This window comes from Amaranthus tricolor, chromosome 8, assembly GCF_026212465.1.
Source record: "Amaranthus tricolor cultivar Red isolate AtriRed21 chromosome 8, ASM2621246v1, whole genome shotgun sequence".
Taxonomy (NCBI): Eukaryota; Viridiplantae; Streptophyta; class Magnoliopsida; order Caryophyllales; family Amaranthaceae; genus Amaranthus; species Amaranthus tricolor.
This window is the reverse complement of record NC_080054.1, coordinates 29095210-29114098: the sequence shown is the minus strand read 5'-3', so window position 1 is coordinate 29114098 and position 18889 is coordinate 29095210. Positions and strand designations below refer to the sequence as shown.

At 32.4% G+C, this 18889-nt stretch overlaps 1 protein-coding gene across 1 annotated transcript; it reads left to right on the top strand.

Moving 5' to 3' along the window:
• The first annotated feature begins 407 nt into the window (after positions 1-407).
• LOC130820282 (amine oxidase [copper-containing] zeta, peroxisomal) lies at positions 408-11179 on the top strand. Its single transcript, XM_057685603.1, has 12 exons — positions 408-922; positions 2951-3060; positions 3198-3503; positions 5169-5281; positions 5439-5769; positions 5867-6082; positions 6217-6453; positions 7209-7394; positions 7676-7816; positions 8700-8968; positions 9215-9296; positions 10817-11179. Exons 1-12 carry the CDS (start codon positions 730-732, stop codon positions 10940-10942), a joined length of 2310 nt encoding a protein of 769 aa, XP_057541586.1. The 5' UTR covers positions 408-729; the 3' UTR covers positions 10943-11179.
• The last annotated feature ends 7710 nt before the right edge of the window (positions 11180-18889 follow it).

Sequence of the window (18889 nt, the reverse complement as noted above, 5' to 3'; positions counted from 1 at the left end):
GTTTAAAAACAACTTATCCACAATAATAAGCTGTTTCAATAAATGAATTTACCAAACACTAGCATTGACTGATATGACCATCTAATCCGTAATTTATATCAAAATAAGTTAAAATTGTCTAATAAACTATATTAGTTAGCAAACACCTCTAGTATTAAAAAATTAAAATGAAAATTATATCCAAAACTTGTGAGGTAATAATAGTGAATAAAATTTTAGTTGATTTTATGGGATCTTTTTCTCAAACGACAGATTAAACAAAAACTTTTTTCCTAAATTTATTTAATTTTAATATTTTATTAATTTTTTTTATTAAGACAGTAAATAAATTTACCGTAACCTGTCTCGATTGGTCCATATCGTATCAATCCTACAAAAGGAAATATAAGCCGACAAATGTTCGAAATGAGTAAAAAAGTTACTTAATATAGAGTACCATTATCAATGTCCGGATTCATCTACCCCGATATTTGCACGTAAAAAAACCTGCACTTTTCTTTATAAAATACCCACTCATACCCTCAATTATCAGTTTATCATTCATCACCACTGCAAAAAAAACAGTAGAGGGAGAAATTGAGGAGATCCTAGAGAGAGAAAGCTCCATTGGAGGAGAAGAGAAGGATACAGAGAGTGAAAGTGTTGCTGTATGTCAGTTGTGGAGTACTTTTTTGCTGACGATTATTGCAATTACTATTATTATTACAGTGGAATATCTAATCCTCTTCAATGGCCACAACTTCGCAAAAAGCGACGTCTTCCTGTTGTGATTCCACTGAGATGGCAAAATCTTCGATCGTCAATGATCCGAATTCTTCGGCGATCGGAGATAGGGTTTCCGATGAGAGATCGTCGAATTTGATTCGGAATGTTGAGGTGCTTCCTGAAAGTCAAACTGCTGGTGCGGCTGTAAAAGCCAAAGGTCATTTTTCTATCTTTTTAGAATTTAGTTTATTACAAATGGATAATTTTTTGGTTGTAATTTGTGATTTTATTGCAATTATTGACTGATGTTTTGTGGTTATTTGTTTTGTGTGAATTGTGTGGAAGTAGTGAAAGAAAGTAATACTTATGCTTTCTTGTGTAAAAGTTGTAAAAACGTTGGTAACATAACAATCACTATAAGGCATCACTATCGAAATAGAAAACACATTGATATGAAAAGGCCAAGTGTTTTAGCAGTTTAGCGTGGACGGTTTAGGATCCAATTTCCCGCCATTAGAACAGAATTGAACTTCCTAAGCAATTAAAACGTGAGAGTATAAGTAATGGACAAAGCTGATTAGAGCTGAATTGATGTTAATTGAACTTTTTGGAAATGGAAATAAGTGGGCGAGATCAGATCCTTACTGTACATGATTTGATTTTCTTTGAATAACCTAAAGTTCGTGGTTGAAATTAGTAGACTTGCCTTTGAAAAAAGAATTAGTGCTATGCGTTTACCTGTAAATCTGATTCATAATGCAGATGTGTTTATGAACTGAACATCAGTGCATGTATGATGAATTTGAGCCCCACACTACCTAGGACCACTGATTAGTGGATCAAGAAAGATCTTGAACACTTATGATCAAAAACAGAATCAATGCTATCAAGAATCAATAATGCAAAGCAATAAAACTCAATCAAAAGCGCACACAACGATTTACGTGGTTCACCCTTGATTGGGCTATGTCCATGGCTAGCCTAGATGTCTTTATTATCAATCAAGAAACTCCAATGGAGCTTGAAGTGCTACAATGGAGGAATGATCATAATTGTGAATAAGAGAGATTAGAGAGAGAGAAATTCCTAAGCAATCTAGAGAGAGAGGGTATGAAAAAACTAAATATTTAAATCTATGTAATTAGACGTATTTATAATGTATAGGTCCTAATTACCTGCAAAGGAAAAGACTTAAAACAAAAAAAGCCTAGGAAAAACAAGCATCAACATTGCAGCACATAAAGCCGAGTCGACCTTTTCTTGGCCAATTCTGACTCCAACTCCTATTTTTCCTTTTAAAGCCATCTTTGTCAATTCTAATTTTACTCCTTATTAACCTCTTCTTTGCTTAGCTACTTAAGAGATGTACTTACGGAGCAAAGTCACCTTTATTATAACAATGTATACAATACAACGTAAGGATGATTAGTCGATCAGTTTTTGATCAGTCCATTCTCTGGAGCTATTTGGATTTATTCGACTCTTTGATTAATGGTTTGGTGATTCATATCCACATGTACACCTATTATTGACCAAAAATATTATATAATGTTATAATTTAGGGAGTTGTATATGACTTGTACCCGTATCGGATATGAGTTCTGGAGTCCACGTAATAGAGCTGCTAATAGATCCTGACTAGGGTATTGTTTAATTTTTACCAGTATGAGGCTATGAACTGAGAAAGCTTTTAGAAAGCCGAGATGTTGTGAGAGAAGTATTTGATACAATTGTTTTATAGAACATGTGTCGTTGCAGACCTATTGGAAGTAACCTTGAGTCTTTTAGTCATTTTTCTTAAATAATGTGTGCTGAGAATTTTCCATGAAGAATAAAAAAGAAGAATTAGATAGATATGTTTTCTTATCAGCATTGTTCTTTTGCTTTCTTGGTAAAAAAGGATTCCAGGTATGAAGGCATCTGATTTTGCACTAATAATTTTTCCTCTTACCTCCGAGCTGTAATAGTTCTTTCGCTGTGTACTGTAACTTTGGTGATGGTGTTATGGCCTCTTGATGCATTTAATGAGAATTCACATCATGCGAGTTGGCAGAGTCTTTGAATAAAAGAGCCTGGAAAAAATATTAATCTTACCAGGTTACTGCATTATTTGGCTTTGTCCTTTTCACAAGAAAGGCTTTGTTGACATTTGGAAGTTATTTTTCAAATTCAAACTAATGCATGATATCTTGAATGAAGGGGTTACATTTGACCCATCTCTGTTTCTCTGTGTGGTTTTTTTCAGGGATTCCAATTCCATTAAGGGCTCAGTCAAGCCACCCTTTGGATCCATTATCTGCCACCGAAATCAAAGTGGCTGTTGCTACCGTCAGGGCTGCTGGAGCAACTCCTGAGGTTTGTTTCTATATTGCTATTTCTTCTGGGGTTCAGATGTCGTTTGTGTAATAAATGGTAGTAATCATTGACTAGTATAACGAAGTATACACTAGATTTGTTTCTAGTTTCATTTTGTATTTTATGTTTTTTGTCAGGAGAGAGATGCCATGCGATTTATTGAGGTGGTTTTATTGGAGCCTGAAAAGCGTGTGATTGCTATGGCAGATGCTTATTTCTTCCCTCCTTTTCAGCCTTCTTTGCTTCCCAGGACAAAAGGCAAACCTGTTATACCATCTAAGCTTCCTCCACGGCAGGCAAGACTTGTGGTTTACAGCAAAAAGTCGAACGAGACTAGTGTATGGATTGTTGAGCTCACTGAAGTTCATGCAACTACAAGAGGGGGCCATCATAGGGGCAAAGTCATTTCTTCCAAAGTTGTTCCTGATGTGCAGCCTCCGATGGTAGGATGCATCGACCCATATTTTTCATGTGTTATGTCATGTGTGGTCAATGCTTCTTTTCTAGTGGTGTTTTCTTCCACATATTTGGTTTCATTATTAATTATTATTGGTTTACAATTTACATTCTAGTGAACGCTTAAGTTGTAGCATCAAGCACTCAGTGTGTCTTATATGAGAGCTTAACGAAGGACTGAGCCATTTTTTGGTGAAGAGATGTGGTTGAAGGAAAATTGGACCTATAAAGCTTTGTTTAAAAGGTTTTCAAAATGGCTATAGCTTTAGAGTTTCATCTAGTTGATATTGTCTTGTTTACAGTTACATGCTCTATCCAAATTGATGGTGTTATCCTTATTCTTGATCGTGATTATTTCAATCATGGCCATAGGTCAAGAATGTTCCCAACCCCAAGGCTTCATTTCTCGTCAATTTAGCACCTACTTGTTCCTTATTAATTGTAGATTTTAAAAGTTGCTATTTTAATCCAACATGGGTAGACATTGTTCCCAACCCCAAGGCTTCACGTAAGATTTTATTTTGTTAGTAATGTGTTTGAAGCTTTTTGCCTTTTGATATTTGATGTTTTTGTTCACATATGTATCTCCGTAGTTAGTTAAAATTTCTTGTTGATACTAACCATTTTAAGTAATAGTGCTGAGTTTTAAATTTAATTGCCTATCATATGAATTCAATACCAAGGACTGATCCACTCTTTTGGAGGAGTGGAGTTTTGGGTGATAAAGAGAACAACTTTCATGCTTTCTTGAAAATTAAATCCGGTTGTTGGTCTGTTCTTCAACAATAAGTATAAAGGTACACATCACTCAGGCGATAGGGGTCGCTCTAAGCTTAGTTGTGTGGCATTTACCTTATTGAAGTGTAGGGGTAATGCTTGAAATTGCAAACAAAAACTTAGTGCACCCATTTTTGCACTTTTGTGCATCAGCTTTCTCAATTAAAATTTTGTGCCAAGGAATTTGCGCTTTGTATCAGTTCTTTGAGGATGTGTGTCTTGTAATGGTTTGAAGACATGTAGTATCTTGGATGCAAAATTTTAGCTGACAACTATGCTTCTGTTTGGGAGCTATCCAATGATAACTAGCCATGGAATTGCATTTGGCATGCTCACTGCTTTATAAGGTTTTCCAGAATCCTGTACCAATAGGAAATCAGGAATGTGAAAACATGCTTTGTTATATGGTTAAACTTTAAGTATGAACCTGCAAAATGACCCCATAGTTGTCTGTGGTTTGAAGGAATTTGATCCCATGGACAGTAAGGGAAGATTATAAAACTTTACACTACATTTGTGCTGGATCAATTTTCCAACATGCGCAAAGTGCGAAGTGCTGACAATAGCTTCGAATCGCTGAAAAATATCTATCAGGATGTCTTCAGAATGACAATTAATTATCACTCAACTTGAGTCCCCTTAAAAGTTGATTTCCTTACTTTATTGAATTAGTCATCTCCTTAGCTTCTCATCATCTATGTACTCCTTAAAATAAGTCTCTTCTTCTCATTGATGGGTAAGTACAGCATTGATCTTGCTAGTTGCTACTGTATTCTGTACACCAGATGTAATTCTCATGGGTGTAATTTCTTCTTATCATTTGTTTTGTTCCCGTAGATGTTCATTCTTGTTTTGTTCCTTAAATAAAATTGCAGGATGCTGTAGAATATGCTGAATGTGAAGCTGTTGTAAAGGACTATCCTCCATTTCGAGAGGCTATGAAAAAGAGGGGCATTGATGATATGGAGCTTGTTATGGTGGATGCATGGTGGGTTATATAAACTTTGTGTCCTTTCTGAACTCTGGCTGCTTTCTGTGTTTACTCTCTCATGTGCTCAATTACTTATTTCCTGATGGTTTGATCTATAAAAGAGGAGGTTAATTGTCCCCTTTAATTTGTTCCTTTTATTGTTTCTATTCTGCAGGTGTGTAGGTTATCACAGCGAGGCTGATGCGCCTAGCCGTAGGCTTGCTAAGCCTCTTATATTCTGCAGAAATGAGAGTGATTGTCCAATGGAGAATGGTTATGCTCGTCCAGTAGAAGGAATATATGTCCTTGTTGATATGCAAAATATGGTAGTGGTTGAGTTTGAAGACAGGAAATTTGTTCCGCTCCCACCTGCTGATCCATTAAGAAATTACACTCCTGGTGAAACAAGAGGTGGTGTTGACCGCAGTGATGTGAAACCATTACTTATTCTTCAGCCTGAAGGCCCTAGTTTTCGTGTGAATGGCCATTTTGTTGAATGGCAAAAGGTAATTTATTACTTCCTTCCAAGTTGGAATTATTCTGTATATCTGCTTGTTAAACTTATATTTCTTTCTCTCTGCTTGTCTGGATTCTGGTTGGTAGTGGAGTTTCCGTGTCGGTTTTACTCCACGGGAAGGTTTGGTCATACATTCTGTTGCATATGTTGATGGAAGTAGAGGCCGTCGTGCTGTAGCTCAGAGGTTAAGCTTTGTTGAGATGGTGGTTCCTTATGGTGATCCAAATGAACCACATTACAGGAAGAATGCTTTTGATGCTGGTGAAGATGGCCTGGGCAAGAATGCTCATTCTTTGAAAAAGGTTAGGTATCAACCCTTTATTTGGGTGTGTGTCGCTTTTTGTTCTTTGTTGGATTAATTTTAAGCTATTTGTTTGTGGTTGAATTGACTTGATACAATGCAAGTGATTGCTTTTGTACCATTTCTATGCTGCAGGGTTGTGATTGTTTAGGTTATATTAAATATTTTGATGCCCATTTTACGAACTTCACTGGAGGTGTTGAAACAATTGAAAATTGTGTCTGCTTGCACGAGGAAGACCATGGGATATTATGGAAGCACCAAGATTGGCGAACTGGCTTAGCTGAAGTAAGAAGATCTAGGAGGCTCACTGTATCCTTTATCTGCACGGTGGCCAATTATGAGTATGGATTCTACTGGCACTTTTACCAGGCAAGTTCTCTCTGGGCTGATTTCTGCATGGGCTTTATCTAGCCATCATTTAACTCACAAGAATGATGTAGTATCTATTTTTTCCTGGCAGTGCCCATGTTTTGAATTGTTTGGTTGATAAAAATGCAACAAATTGGGACTTCCCAAAAAATAAGGAAGTTGCCTAGCTTGCTTGAAGCCCTGAACATTAGAGAAAACTGCAATTGTGAATCAATTTTTTTTGGGTATTCTCCACTTGGATACTTTTCACTTCCCAGGGGTTTTAACTGGAAAGTGTCGTGGGAAGTTATCTTTGTTTTAGAAGTAATTTCTTGAGAGCTTTACTTCCTAAATCCAGTCGAGAGAGCGCCTAAGACTTTTTCTCCACAGCTTATATTTTTGAACTAAATTATTTTGATTGATTAAAATGTATTTTATTTTTTATGATTGATTTCAATCAAAATTTCACTATGTTGAAACTGACTTTTCCTGATATTGACAGATTCTGTTCTTTTGCTTATATGAAACTTTTTTAATTAAAATTTGTTTTCGTTGCTTAAAACGCCTTTGTGCTTTTTTGCTATTCAAAACTTATTTTTTCTTAATAGGTTCATAAGTTTGGAGAACAGGATCTTAGTTAAGTTAGTACAGAAAACCTGAGTGAGTAGTTGGGTCTTAGGAAGATTGTTGCCTTGTTAAAAGCATGAACATGAATTTATGTGGACTCAATTGGCATGTTTATATTTGGGGACCAAACAGTTTGCATTTTGTTGCAGGATGGAAAAATTGAGGCTGAGGTCAAACTTACTGGGATTCTTAGTGTAGGAGCTCTTCTGCCTGGTGAAGTTCGGAAATATGGTACTACAATTGCCCCTGGGTTGTATGCCCCTGTACACCAACACTTCTTTGTTGCTCGTATGGATATGGCTGTAGATTGTAAGCCTGGTGAAGCTTTTAATCAGGTAACTATGTGATTCAGGCTATAGAAATGCTCACTTGTTTGTTATGCTCTTAATGGATGCTATTAATTGCTCTGCACATGCCTACTGTTCTTTATTAGCTATTGTAGTATGGTAATAAGCTATATGCTGTATATAGATGATGTGGAAAATGTGCAGGTCCAATATGCTTTGTCACATGGGTCTTGACATATCTAGTTCATCAACTTTGTAACTTGCTTTAATTTCTTTGTTATGCCCTTGTTTCCTTAATCTATATATGGCTATTTTTTGTTTCTTTTCAGGTTGTTGAGTTGAATGTCAAGGTAGAGGAACCAGGTAAAAGTAATGTTCATAACAATGCCTTTTATGCTGAGGAGAAAGTACTTAAATCTGAATCACAAGCGATGCGGGATTGTAATCCTTTGACTGCCCGCCATTGGATTGTAAGATTTGATCTGATCTCTTGAAGTATCTTTCCGCAGCTGATCTATAGTAGTTTGTCCTTCCCCTACTTCCCTGCTACAGACTACAGTGACTTGTCTTACTGTTTTTCATCGTCCTTCTGTTTTGAAAGATATTACTTTTCTTCTATGGTTTTTATCTGTGGAGCTTTTTCTATAGGGTGTGGTTAGAACAAAAAAAAAAGAGGGGTGGGGGTGTCTCCTAGTGGGTGGTTTGTCGACCTAAGTATATTGATGAGGTAATGTTGCTCGAGAGATCTGGTATAGACATGGTGATGTGCTATCCTAATTCTAGTGGCATTGGTCACTTCATGTTTTTACAATGGTTCTGTTTTGGTTTTGGTGTCTATTAGTTGTCAGAGTTGGCAAAAGATCAATATGAAAGCTTTGGTTGAATAGGCTAATCATGGTGTTCCTTTTTGTAGACTTGTCGATCCTTTTACCTTATAACATGACATGGAAAATACCTGTGGTTTGTGAGCTTCTAATCTGCTTCCTGAATCTCCGGGCCCAAAACCAATTTACTGCTTTCATTGTCATGGCTCGTTCTGTGATGATCTTTGTCCGTGATGCCCAGAGTAATGTTGGGGATGATCATTGTGTTTGTTTTCACCCCTCAATCTAGTATATGTATTCATTAATAAATGCCCTTGTGTCTGGAGGGATGGGGGTTTGAGTACTCAATCATCAAAATGGAGTTAGTTGCTGATATAACTGTCATTACTATATTGTTAGTGTCATCTTTTTTACGGATACCTGCAGTCATGTGCCTGTTTGACATTTTTCACATATGTAGCTTGTTCAGCTATCTACTTTTGCATCGTTATATACTTATTTTGTACTTACCTTTAAATTCATGATCTAGGTTAGGAATACAAGAACTGTTAATCGTACAGGCCAACTGACCGGTTACAAGTTAATGCCGGGGTCAAACTGTTTGCCATTAGCTGGTTCTGAGGCAAAGTTTCTAAGGAGAGCAACCTTCTTGAAGCATAACTTATGGGTTACACCGTATGCCAGAGATGAGATGTTTCCCGGTGGAGAATTTCCAAATCAAAATCCTCGTGTTGGTGAAGGTCTTGCTACTTGGGTTAAACAAAACCGCCCGTTGGAAGAGGCTGATATAGTTCTTTGGTGAGTTCTCTTTTTATACTGCAGGGTTTAATGTATGAAGTATCTGCATTTACTTATGTAGTTCATTTTAATAAATGTAATGTATTTCTTTTTTGATAAAAATAATTAGTTTTAGATAATTCTTGTGATCGAAACCTTTTCTTTAACAACATACTATTCTTTAGCAATGCTTAATAAATCTGTGGTCGTCCATCAATTGACTTTGATTTCGTTCTTGCTTATCAATTGTTGTTTTTGATGATGTAGGTATGTATTTGGGTTGACACATATACCACGTTTGGAGGACTGGCCAGTCATGCCAGTGGAACATCTGGGTTTTATGCTCATGGTAAGCTAGTCTGTGCTTGTTAAATTAGACTATGAGGTCAATGGAAAAGCAAAATTTCATTATCCGAACAAGTAAACCAGATTTGAGGGAGTTGGATGTACGCAACCATAACCTTGTAGAACATATACGTTGTTTCTGATTAACTCTTAATAGCAAACATTATCTGCATCTTCACATAAATAAGAAGTGTATATGATTTAATGAGTTATTTTACTATAATTAATTATAGAACCATAAATCTTTAGCTCATCAAACGTGAACACTTTCCACTGAAAAAAGATTGAATAAAATCAATGCCGTGGTTTCTGGACCATTCTATTACCTATGAAAAAGTAATTGGTGTTGAAACTGAGTCCTTAAATTTGATATATAACCAAGCATGTCTGCATAAGTTTCCATTTACAACTGTTTATATTCTTGCTTTGTTGTAGAGGGTGCTAAATACCAGGCCCCCATCGAGGGTTAGTGTTAGGAATATGGGCGACTTATGTTCATCAAGTATTTAGGATTAGACCAAGGAAATAAATTGAGTATGTTGGCATGGATTAGAGAAGAGTCAAATGTTAGGTTGGGATTGTATGGAACTGATTAGGGTATAATCAAGGTGCACATGAATGTGCAATCATTGGATGGATAAACCTTGGTCACCAAGGCTAGCAATGAGTCCAAGACAAAGTGTAGGATGCTAAAGGGAGCATTGGCAACCATTGGATAGGTTACACAAAGTCGAAATCCAACCAAAGCTGAGAGCACCACTGTGCTTGAACGAGCACGGGGCTCCTGAAGCTTTCTGTCTCGTTTGTTCTATCCACTTGCCATGTTTTTGCCCTATGTTACCCTATAAATATCACACTCCTAGGTCATTTGTTAGCAAGCTAAAAGTTTCTTTTATTAGCCACCTTTCTTGCTTATTATTCCCTGATATTAAACCTCTCTTCCCCATTTATCTCTCCATTATGATTCTTTCAAGTTTGTTGTTTGTCCTTAAACACATATTAAAACAATCCTATCCAGGTATGGTGGATGTAGTGTTTATATGGTGAACCACCTTAAATCTTGGTCTTGTTATTGTCTTGTTCACTTTGTCGTTCATTATACACTTTTAGTCCAAGTCTTTGCTTACGCCAGACACCCATTTCTCAACCTCAAATCTTGATCTTGGTGTAGTGTATGCCTCGCATTTCAGTTAGAACCATTTTTAGCAACTAAGACAAACAATTCAGCTTCGTTCTTTGCACTTGAACAATGTACCCTTCGCTACTAACTTGATATTTGCTATTTGAACTTACCGATTTCATTTTGTAAAATACTATATTTTTGTTTAAAAGAATTGAAACGATTTGCACCTATGTCCTCTCACGTTATTGATTTCCATTGTGTAGCCGACCCTAGACTTTGGTATCATCACGTTGCTTCCGCGTATATCGTAATAGTGATTGGTTAACCTATGCTTTGTGATGTCAGCCAGTATGTTTGTTCTTGAAGAATTACTCATGTATTTTCCTGGTTTGATCCTGCAGCCTCATGGATTCTTCAACTGTTCACCAGCGGTTGATGTTCCACCCAACACTCACGAATCCGATGTCAAGGAAAATAATGGCGTGGTTGCTAAGCCTGTTCAAAATGGGCTTATTGCAAAACTCTGAGCAAACTTCCTCTTTGTATTCTCACATCACGTCATTTTGACGATTTGCTTCGAATTTGTCTTATTTTTCACTCAAATTATATTTTTTATGAAGATGAGATTTGATTTCACGTTCTGTATATCAATATCGACATAAATTCCATTATTTGACTATACCTCCTAATGTTATGTAATCTCCTGTATTAATGGTTACGTACACGTTGTTGGTAAATCAATAAGTATTGTGTTTTTTCATGCATTTTTTTTTTTAGAATAATATGGTAGTTTATTAGAGTGAGGAATGTTAGTTGGTTTCCTAGAAGTATTAATTCGCATGGAGTTGATGAGTGAGGAAGGATTATATCATTTTGACACTGCTTTGTGTGCTGGAACAATTTCCCAACATGTGCAGAGTACCAAGTGCCAACAATAGCTTTGGATCCCTGAAATATTGACTGAATTAAGAATGCAAGAACACGTGAATACATGTTATACACCATCTCTTGCGATTTCGTGTTAGGATGAAAGCTTTGAAATTATTAGTCTTCATTATTAATTAGAAGCCAAAGCATAATGAAAGTAATACTTTCTTGATTTCTCCATAAATGTCCTATTTGTTTATGTACATTTTTCATTTGACATCATTTAAATTTTTGAGATTGAGATTTTTACTATTAAATTGATAAAATTGTCAATTTGACTAATGAAAAATGCAAAATAACCATTATTATTATTTATTAATTTTAATTTGACTTCACTTTTTGAATCCGCCATTAGTTATTATGCCCTAAGTATAGTATAGATAAAAACAATTTATGAGTCAAATTAATATCAAACCAAATTGTAAGGATCAAAGTAAAAATATGTAGAAAAGTATTTTTTGGTGGGTAGGTAATAAGTAATCAAAATATAGGTTTACTAATGTTAGATAATGTAGTTTTATTTGAACTCAAACTAAATTTTAAAAATTTTCAAATATACCATAACATAAATTAAGATTTTGACCCTTTTTCATTTGAACTCATTTTTAAATCTAATAACTTGTCAAAACATAGGTTACTAGTCAAAACAAAGGTTTAATATTGTTGAATTCTTTAGTTTCATTTTTTTTCCTAGATCTTCACTATGTGAAAATGCTTTATGCATTAAATTGTCATTTATTTTTTGAATTTGCTCTAACTTTCAATATAGTAGTGTCTTATTTAATTTGCTATATTTTTTAAAATAAAACACCACACTTTTTGTGTACATTTATATGTATATATTTTATCTTTTCATTTCATCTATACATTTTAAATTTTTTCTTTTGTTTTATCTAAAATTTTAGGAGTAATAAACAACAATTTAATAATTCAAGAATTAAAAAATATTTTTTTTTAAAAAAAAAGACCAAACTAATAAATGAGGAGTTAAGTTGAAGATCCCAGAGTTCCTAACTAACCGGACACCCCAATAACTAATAAGAACACCCTTAAATTGGAAGAAAACCTTCTTTTTACATTTTTCCTTTGCTTAGCTCACGAGTTTCCTCGGGTTCCTTTTTTCTTTCTCTCTGGATCCCTTAAAACTTTTCCCATCTATTGAACATTCAAATTCAACCCATTTTCATTTCTCTTTTCCTACATTTCCTCACAAAATCAACCCATAAAGCTCACCATTCATTAAAAGCTAAAAATTCTTTGTTTCCCACCAATATTTTCACCTTTTTACCCCTATAATTCCCCTAAAATCCCCAAATTTTACTTCAAATCAAGTCAATTTCATCGATTTCATAAATGGGTTTTTCATCATCAGAAAATAATTGTAATTTCAGTAACTGGGTTGTTCCTTTAAGATCTCAACTTAAACCCATTTATACTGAATCACCAATTCTAGAATATTCCAATGACGATGGAGAAACTACATTTCCGACGCCCACAACTCCGACATCAGAAGGTTCTCGAATTCCCTCGAAGTTTCCATGCCCGCCGCCACCTAGAAAACAGAAGTCCTCCCATAACAAAATGAGGTGCAAGAATAGTATAAACGGCAATAGCAAGTTATATAACGGTAAAATGGAATTCTTCGTCACTCCTCCTGATTTGGAAACTGTCTTCATACGCCGTCATAACGTTGGCTGTTAATTTAGGCGGGAAAATAATTCAGGTTCATATGATCATATATTATTATAATACTTTTTGTATAGTGTTGGTGTGTACGTTGAATTAACGAATTTACGGACAAATTCAAAATATTAGTATTGAACATGAACAATTGTTTATGTATGCGTGTTTAATCAATTCGAATTATTATGTATTACCGTATAAAAATTTGATATGTATGGCTTTGGCAGATTTATGACATAGACCTTAGTTAATTAGGGGTGTATTAGAGAATTAATTAAGTTTTAGTTATTGTATCATTATATGGAGCTTTAATTTTATGTGTGTATAGCCTCACAATTTAAACAAATAATAATTTATGTTTTTTTTTTCTATATTATTTTCTTATATTGCATGTATACCAAATACTTCATGTATAGGTGCAATTAATTTCTTATTGGGCTCCTTAATTTACTTATTTTTTCCTTCTATAAAGAATTAATTATGCATTATATAAGTTATTCATATTAATGAAGATGCATGACAAATAGTAATCCTTTGTGTAGGTATAGATATACTCCATCTTTTTTTTATTTTAAAGAAATTTACTACATTAATTAGTTAATACTCTCACTTCCATTTAAATATTTCAATCCTTTATATCATTATATAAATATCAAAATATTTATTTTTTATTTACACAAAACAATTTCCAACCATGCATTTATTACATACTCAGTCCTAAGACCTTAAATATTAATTTAGTTGGTAATATGAGTATATTTTATTATCTTCTATCTTTTTTAAATTTTGATCATAATTTTTATGAGCGATTTACACTTGATATATTGATATATTAATATGATGATCAACCTATATTAAATTTGTTGTTTGGTGACAAAAATTTTGGAAATCATCTCTATAATGCATTATAATTCGAAATATAATAGCTATCAACCAACCATATTGATATTTGCTATTTTTAGTTTTTTAATAGCTACATAGCTTTTTTACGTCAGTTTTTCTTGAAATGTTTTTAATGATAGTTTTGATAAAAATTTTGGAAATAAGTCTCCATAATGTATGTTATGTGTTTCATAAATGATTTTTTTTTATTTGATTTTATTTGACTTTTGATTTTTAGCTTTTTAGTTAGCTAAAAAGTCAAAAAATATTTAATAAATGATTTTCATGTTAGCTCATGAAAAAACGGCATTTATCATATGAATAACTTTTTCATTTATTTTTTCTGTAATAAGCAATAAAAAATCAAAAGTTAAAAGATAACTGTTAGTGTTAATAGTGACTTGAGTGCACTAAATAAATTATAGTGTTTGCATAGAGATGGAATCCTATGAAGGATTTGTAACAGGTGATTAAAGTGTGTGATTGAATGTGGTGTTTAAGTATGGTGTTGAATGCATGAAGTAATGAAGCTTTTAACAAGAGACTTAAACATATGAATTAAGAGGCATGATGAATGATGATTTAATGGGGGAGTTACAAAAGGTCGTGATGTAACAATAAGATGTTTTAAACGAGGCATCCAAAAAATGTGTGTTGCTTTGAACGAGCACGTGGAATAGAAGTCAAAAACATCACTGAAGCTTGAGCTCGAACGAGCATGAACCTGCTCAAATGAGCGAGCAGTAGGCTACAGAACAGTAGTTGTTTTTAGGAGTGCTCGAACGAGCCACTTGGAAGCTCGAACGAGCAAAGGCTATCAGATAGCTTTGGATGTTGATTCCTATTTGTGTCATATGCTAGAATTGGTTATTATTGCATTAAACTTAGCCTTAACTATGCTAACCCATTAAATGAAATTATCCTCTATAAATAAAATGCTCATATGCCATTGTAAATCATCCCAAAATACACCTCAAGCCAAACACTATCCTAGTCTCTTCTCTATTGTAATTTTCCACATTTGAGAGTTCTTTGAACTCCTTTGATAATATAAGAGATACTACACATCGGAGAACGTAGCCTTAATTGGGTGAACTTCGTTAAATTTTTGTGTCGTTTTGTTGCATTATTATCTCCTACAAACATCGGTTTTATTGATAGTGTAATTTCTTTGTCACAAGACTTCATACATTCAATCTTGGTGATCAATATTAGAGATTTAATATGTTATTTGATCTTTAACATAACATCGTTTTCAGCTAATAACTATATATTATGTGATAATTTAAAATTTAACTTATTGGCTAGTAAATCAGTAATACTCATACGTTGGACATTACCATACCAATACCATTATGGCATTATCCATCTCTATAGATTTTCTTGTCTAGTTGCTTACTGCAGTTCAAGAAAAAGACTTCTCCAAAAGATAAGTGAAAAAAGTGAAAAAGAAATTACTATAATAAAGATCAAAAATTTTTTGTTTCCATTACTTTTTTTTCATGGAATATATCCTTCCATAGTAAAAAATTTGATTAAGACACATTTCTAGAATATATCTTTGTTTATGAATGAATGAATGAGCTCTCCAATTGACAAAAAAACTTATTTTTTTGGGTTTTTTGTTCTCTTTTCTAGTTAAAATAAAAAAAAATAATTTATAATTTCTTAAAAATAACTTACCATTAACTAAAATAATAATTATTTATGTTTATAAGAAAAATGTAAAAGGAACATATCTACAAGAATATCATTATTGTGAAGTAATTTAGTCAAAGATTGACTCCAAAATTTAGTATTTTCATATGAGAAGAGAAAAAAACAAGGGATTATTAATTTTAAACTGTAAGCTTACATACAAATTCAAATTAATATATTATGTAATATTTTTGAAGAATGTTTTAGTATTAAATTAAATCATGTAAAAACAAATCAACATATTATTTGAAATTTTTAAACATTTAAATGTTTTAGTATTAAATTAAATCATATCACTACAGAAAAAAGACAAATTTTCAACCACCCAAAACAGTCGGAAATCAGTCGGTATAGAGCTATACCGACTGTTTTTCGACTATTTTGGGATAGTCAGTTCAGAATGGTCGGAATTTCATTTTATTAGGAAAACACTCGGAATTTCCGACTAACCATAGTCGGAATATCAGTCGGAAATTTCGACTATCATGTAATTCGGAAATGAGTAGGAAATTTCCGACTAATTTTCCACTATTTTTTAGTCGAAAATTAGTTAGAAAACTCTATTTCAGAATTTATCCCAAAATGACAAGAAAAATTTTTTAAAAAATTTTCCTATTGAATTTCGACTACCTGGTTGGTCAAAAAAAAAACTGAAATGGAAGTGCCACGTCATGCCTACTTGGCGCCCACGTCACGCCCACATGGCACCCACGTAGCACCAACATTACACCTCAACCTGCACAATACCTCCCACACCCACACAATTGCTTCAAACCGTTGACCTCTTGGTTATTACACTAAGACTCCAACCACTAGGCCATCTGTTAATTAGTAATACTCTAAGCAATGTTATTATAGTTATAACATAACAGTTCTATCAATTATTATTATTATTATTATTATTAGTATATAAGTAATCATACTAATGTATTATTTAATGCATTATTATTATATTATTAGTCGTATTAGTGTAGTATTACTATTATTATTAGTGGTATTAGTATATTATTAGTTCGTTTGTATATAAGTAGTTCGTTTGTATATTATTACTTGTATTAGTATATTATTAGTTGTATTAGTATATAATAAATAGTCGTATTAGTCCATTATTATTATTATTATTATTATTATTATTATTAGTCGTATTAGTATATCATTAGTATAATAATAGTTGTATTAGTATATAATTAGTCGGATTAGTGTAGTATTAGCATATAACTACTTGAGTTTTTAAACCAAAAGACGTGTTATAAATTAACTATACACGTATCCGATATAATTATTACACAAATATTAGTCGTTTTAACGTATTATTAGTATAATATTAGTTGTACTAGTATATAATTAGTCGGATTAATGTAGTATTAGTATATAATTAGTCGTATTAATCTATATTAGTATATGATTCATTGTATTAGTATATTATTACTCGTATTAGTCGTATAATTTTTTATTATAATAATTTAATAATAATAATAATAATAATAATAATAATAATAATAATAATAATAATAATAATAATAATAATTATTATTATTATTATTATTATTATTATTATTATTATTAAATGTAGTATGTATTAGTTGTAATTAGTCGTCTCAATGTAGTATTAGTATGTAATTAGTCATATTAATGTAATATTAGCTAGTCCTATTAGTGTATTGTTAGTAGTATTAATTTGTAATTATTCATATTATTAGTTGTATTAGTATATAATCAGTCGTATTAATGTATTATTAGTCATAGTATAGTATTGTTTTTGATGGTAGTCGTAGTATAGTATTAGTATATTGTTAGTTGTATTTGTATATTATTACCCGTATTGATTTATTATTAGCCATATTATTGTAGTATTAATATATGTTATTAATTAGATGTATAAGTATATAATTACTTGTATAGTAGTTCATTATTATCATAGTATTAGTCGTATAGTATAATATTAATAAAGTGTTAGTCGTATTTGGTAGAATCGGTTAATTCTACGATACAATTTCACGATTTAATTTTGAGAGTTGCTTTCAATTTCAGGATTTTACAATTTTAATAAAGTATTAGTTATTACTACGTATTAGTAATTACATATTTAATTATTAGTATAATTACAATTTGGTCAACTTCAACTAAAAATTTGCAACTTGCATAACTGTAACAAATATGTGAAGGAAAATGATATTTTGGTTTCCGACTGAATTTTAGTCGGAATTCGGTCAGAATATTTCCGACTAAAATTTAGTCGGAAATATTAAATTTAAAATTTTCCTTTTTCTTCCAATTTAAAATTGCGACCAAAAACTAATTCAGTTAGCGATTTAGTCGGAAATTTCGACTAACATCTGTCAGTTGGAAAATCAGTCGGAAATTTCCGACTGTTTCAATTATTCGGAAACTTTTAGTCGAAATTGTGCCGGTGTATAAAAACAAATCACCTTTAATACAATTATCCATATAAAACATAATAACAACAAAAAAAATTTACATAAATTCTCTTTGGGTTGAAGTTGAAGGCTTTAAATATACAACCCCACTACATAATGTCTTTTTTGTGTACCAAGGAATAATGAACTTAGAAAGCTAAGAAGGTTCTCTTTATTTTACCTTCTTGCTTTTGTCATAAAGTTTTTTAATGTTTTATTTGCAATTAAACAATGGACAAGACACTTTTGGGGATGTACATAACAGATTATTAGAATCCTATTTAAGTATTAAATACAACCTTATCATCTGCTCTCTCCCTTGTTATTATATTTTATTTTAGAGAGGAATTTAAACATTATTTTTGAAAAATATATATAAGTTTCATGTGAGGTCTTATTAAACTACCTTCGATGTAAAAGTCTTAACATATATTTTTTTTTATAATTTTAAAACTAATTTAATGAAGCAGATGAAGTACTAATCGAGCACTCTAAGTAGTACTTTACTTAATGATTTTTTTTTTTTTGAATTTCAGGATAGGCCGATGAAAAGAGAGAGTTAGATGAAAATTAATTCTATAATCTTATCTGAGGAAGACCCATTGATCATCAAAGACTTTACTACAAGACTCACTCCAAGAAAATATTTATGGGAGGGTCTCTATCTTTCCTTGTAATACTTTGTTAAAAACATAAGAATTGAGTAGTTATTATTCTCTTAAATTTTAGATTTTGAGTTAATTAATACATGAATTAGTTTATGTATTTTATTGTAAAAATTTGCTGAGTTTTTTAATAATAGGAAAGTCTTAACACATGGAAGTAAACTCAAGTGATAATCTAAAATGAATTTATTCAAATAAAGTG

Excerpts from the sequence above, each read along its gene's own strand:
- LOC130820282 (XM_057685603.1), top strand. The coding sequence starts at position 730 with ATGGCCACAACTTCGCAAAAAGCGACGTCTTCCTGTTGTGATTCCACT. Across the intron at positions 923-2,950 it reads TGCGGCTGTAAAAGCCAAAG|GGATTCCAATTCCATTAAGG; the intron begins GTCATTTTTCTA and ends GGTTTTTTTCAG. Across the intron at positions 9,297-10,816 it reads ATCTGGGTTTTATGCTCATG|CCTCATGGATTCTTCAACTG; the intron begins GTAAGCTAGTCT and ends TTGATCCTGCAG.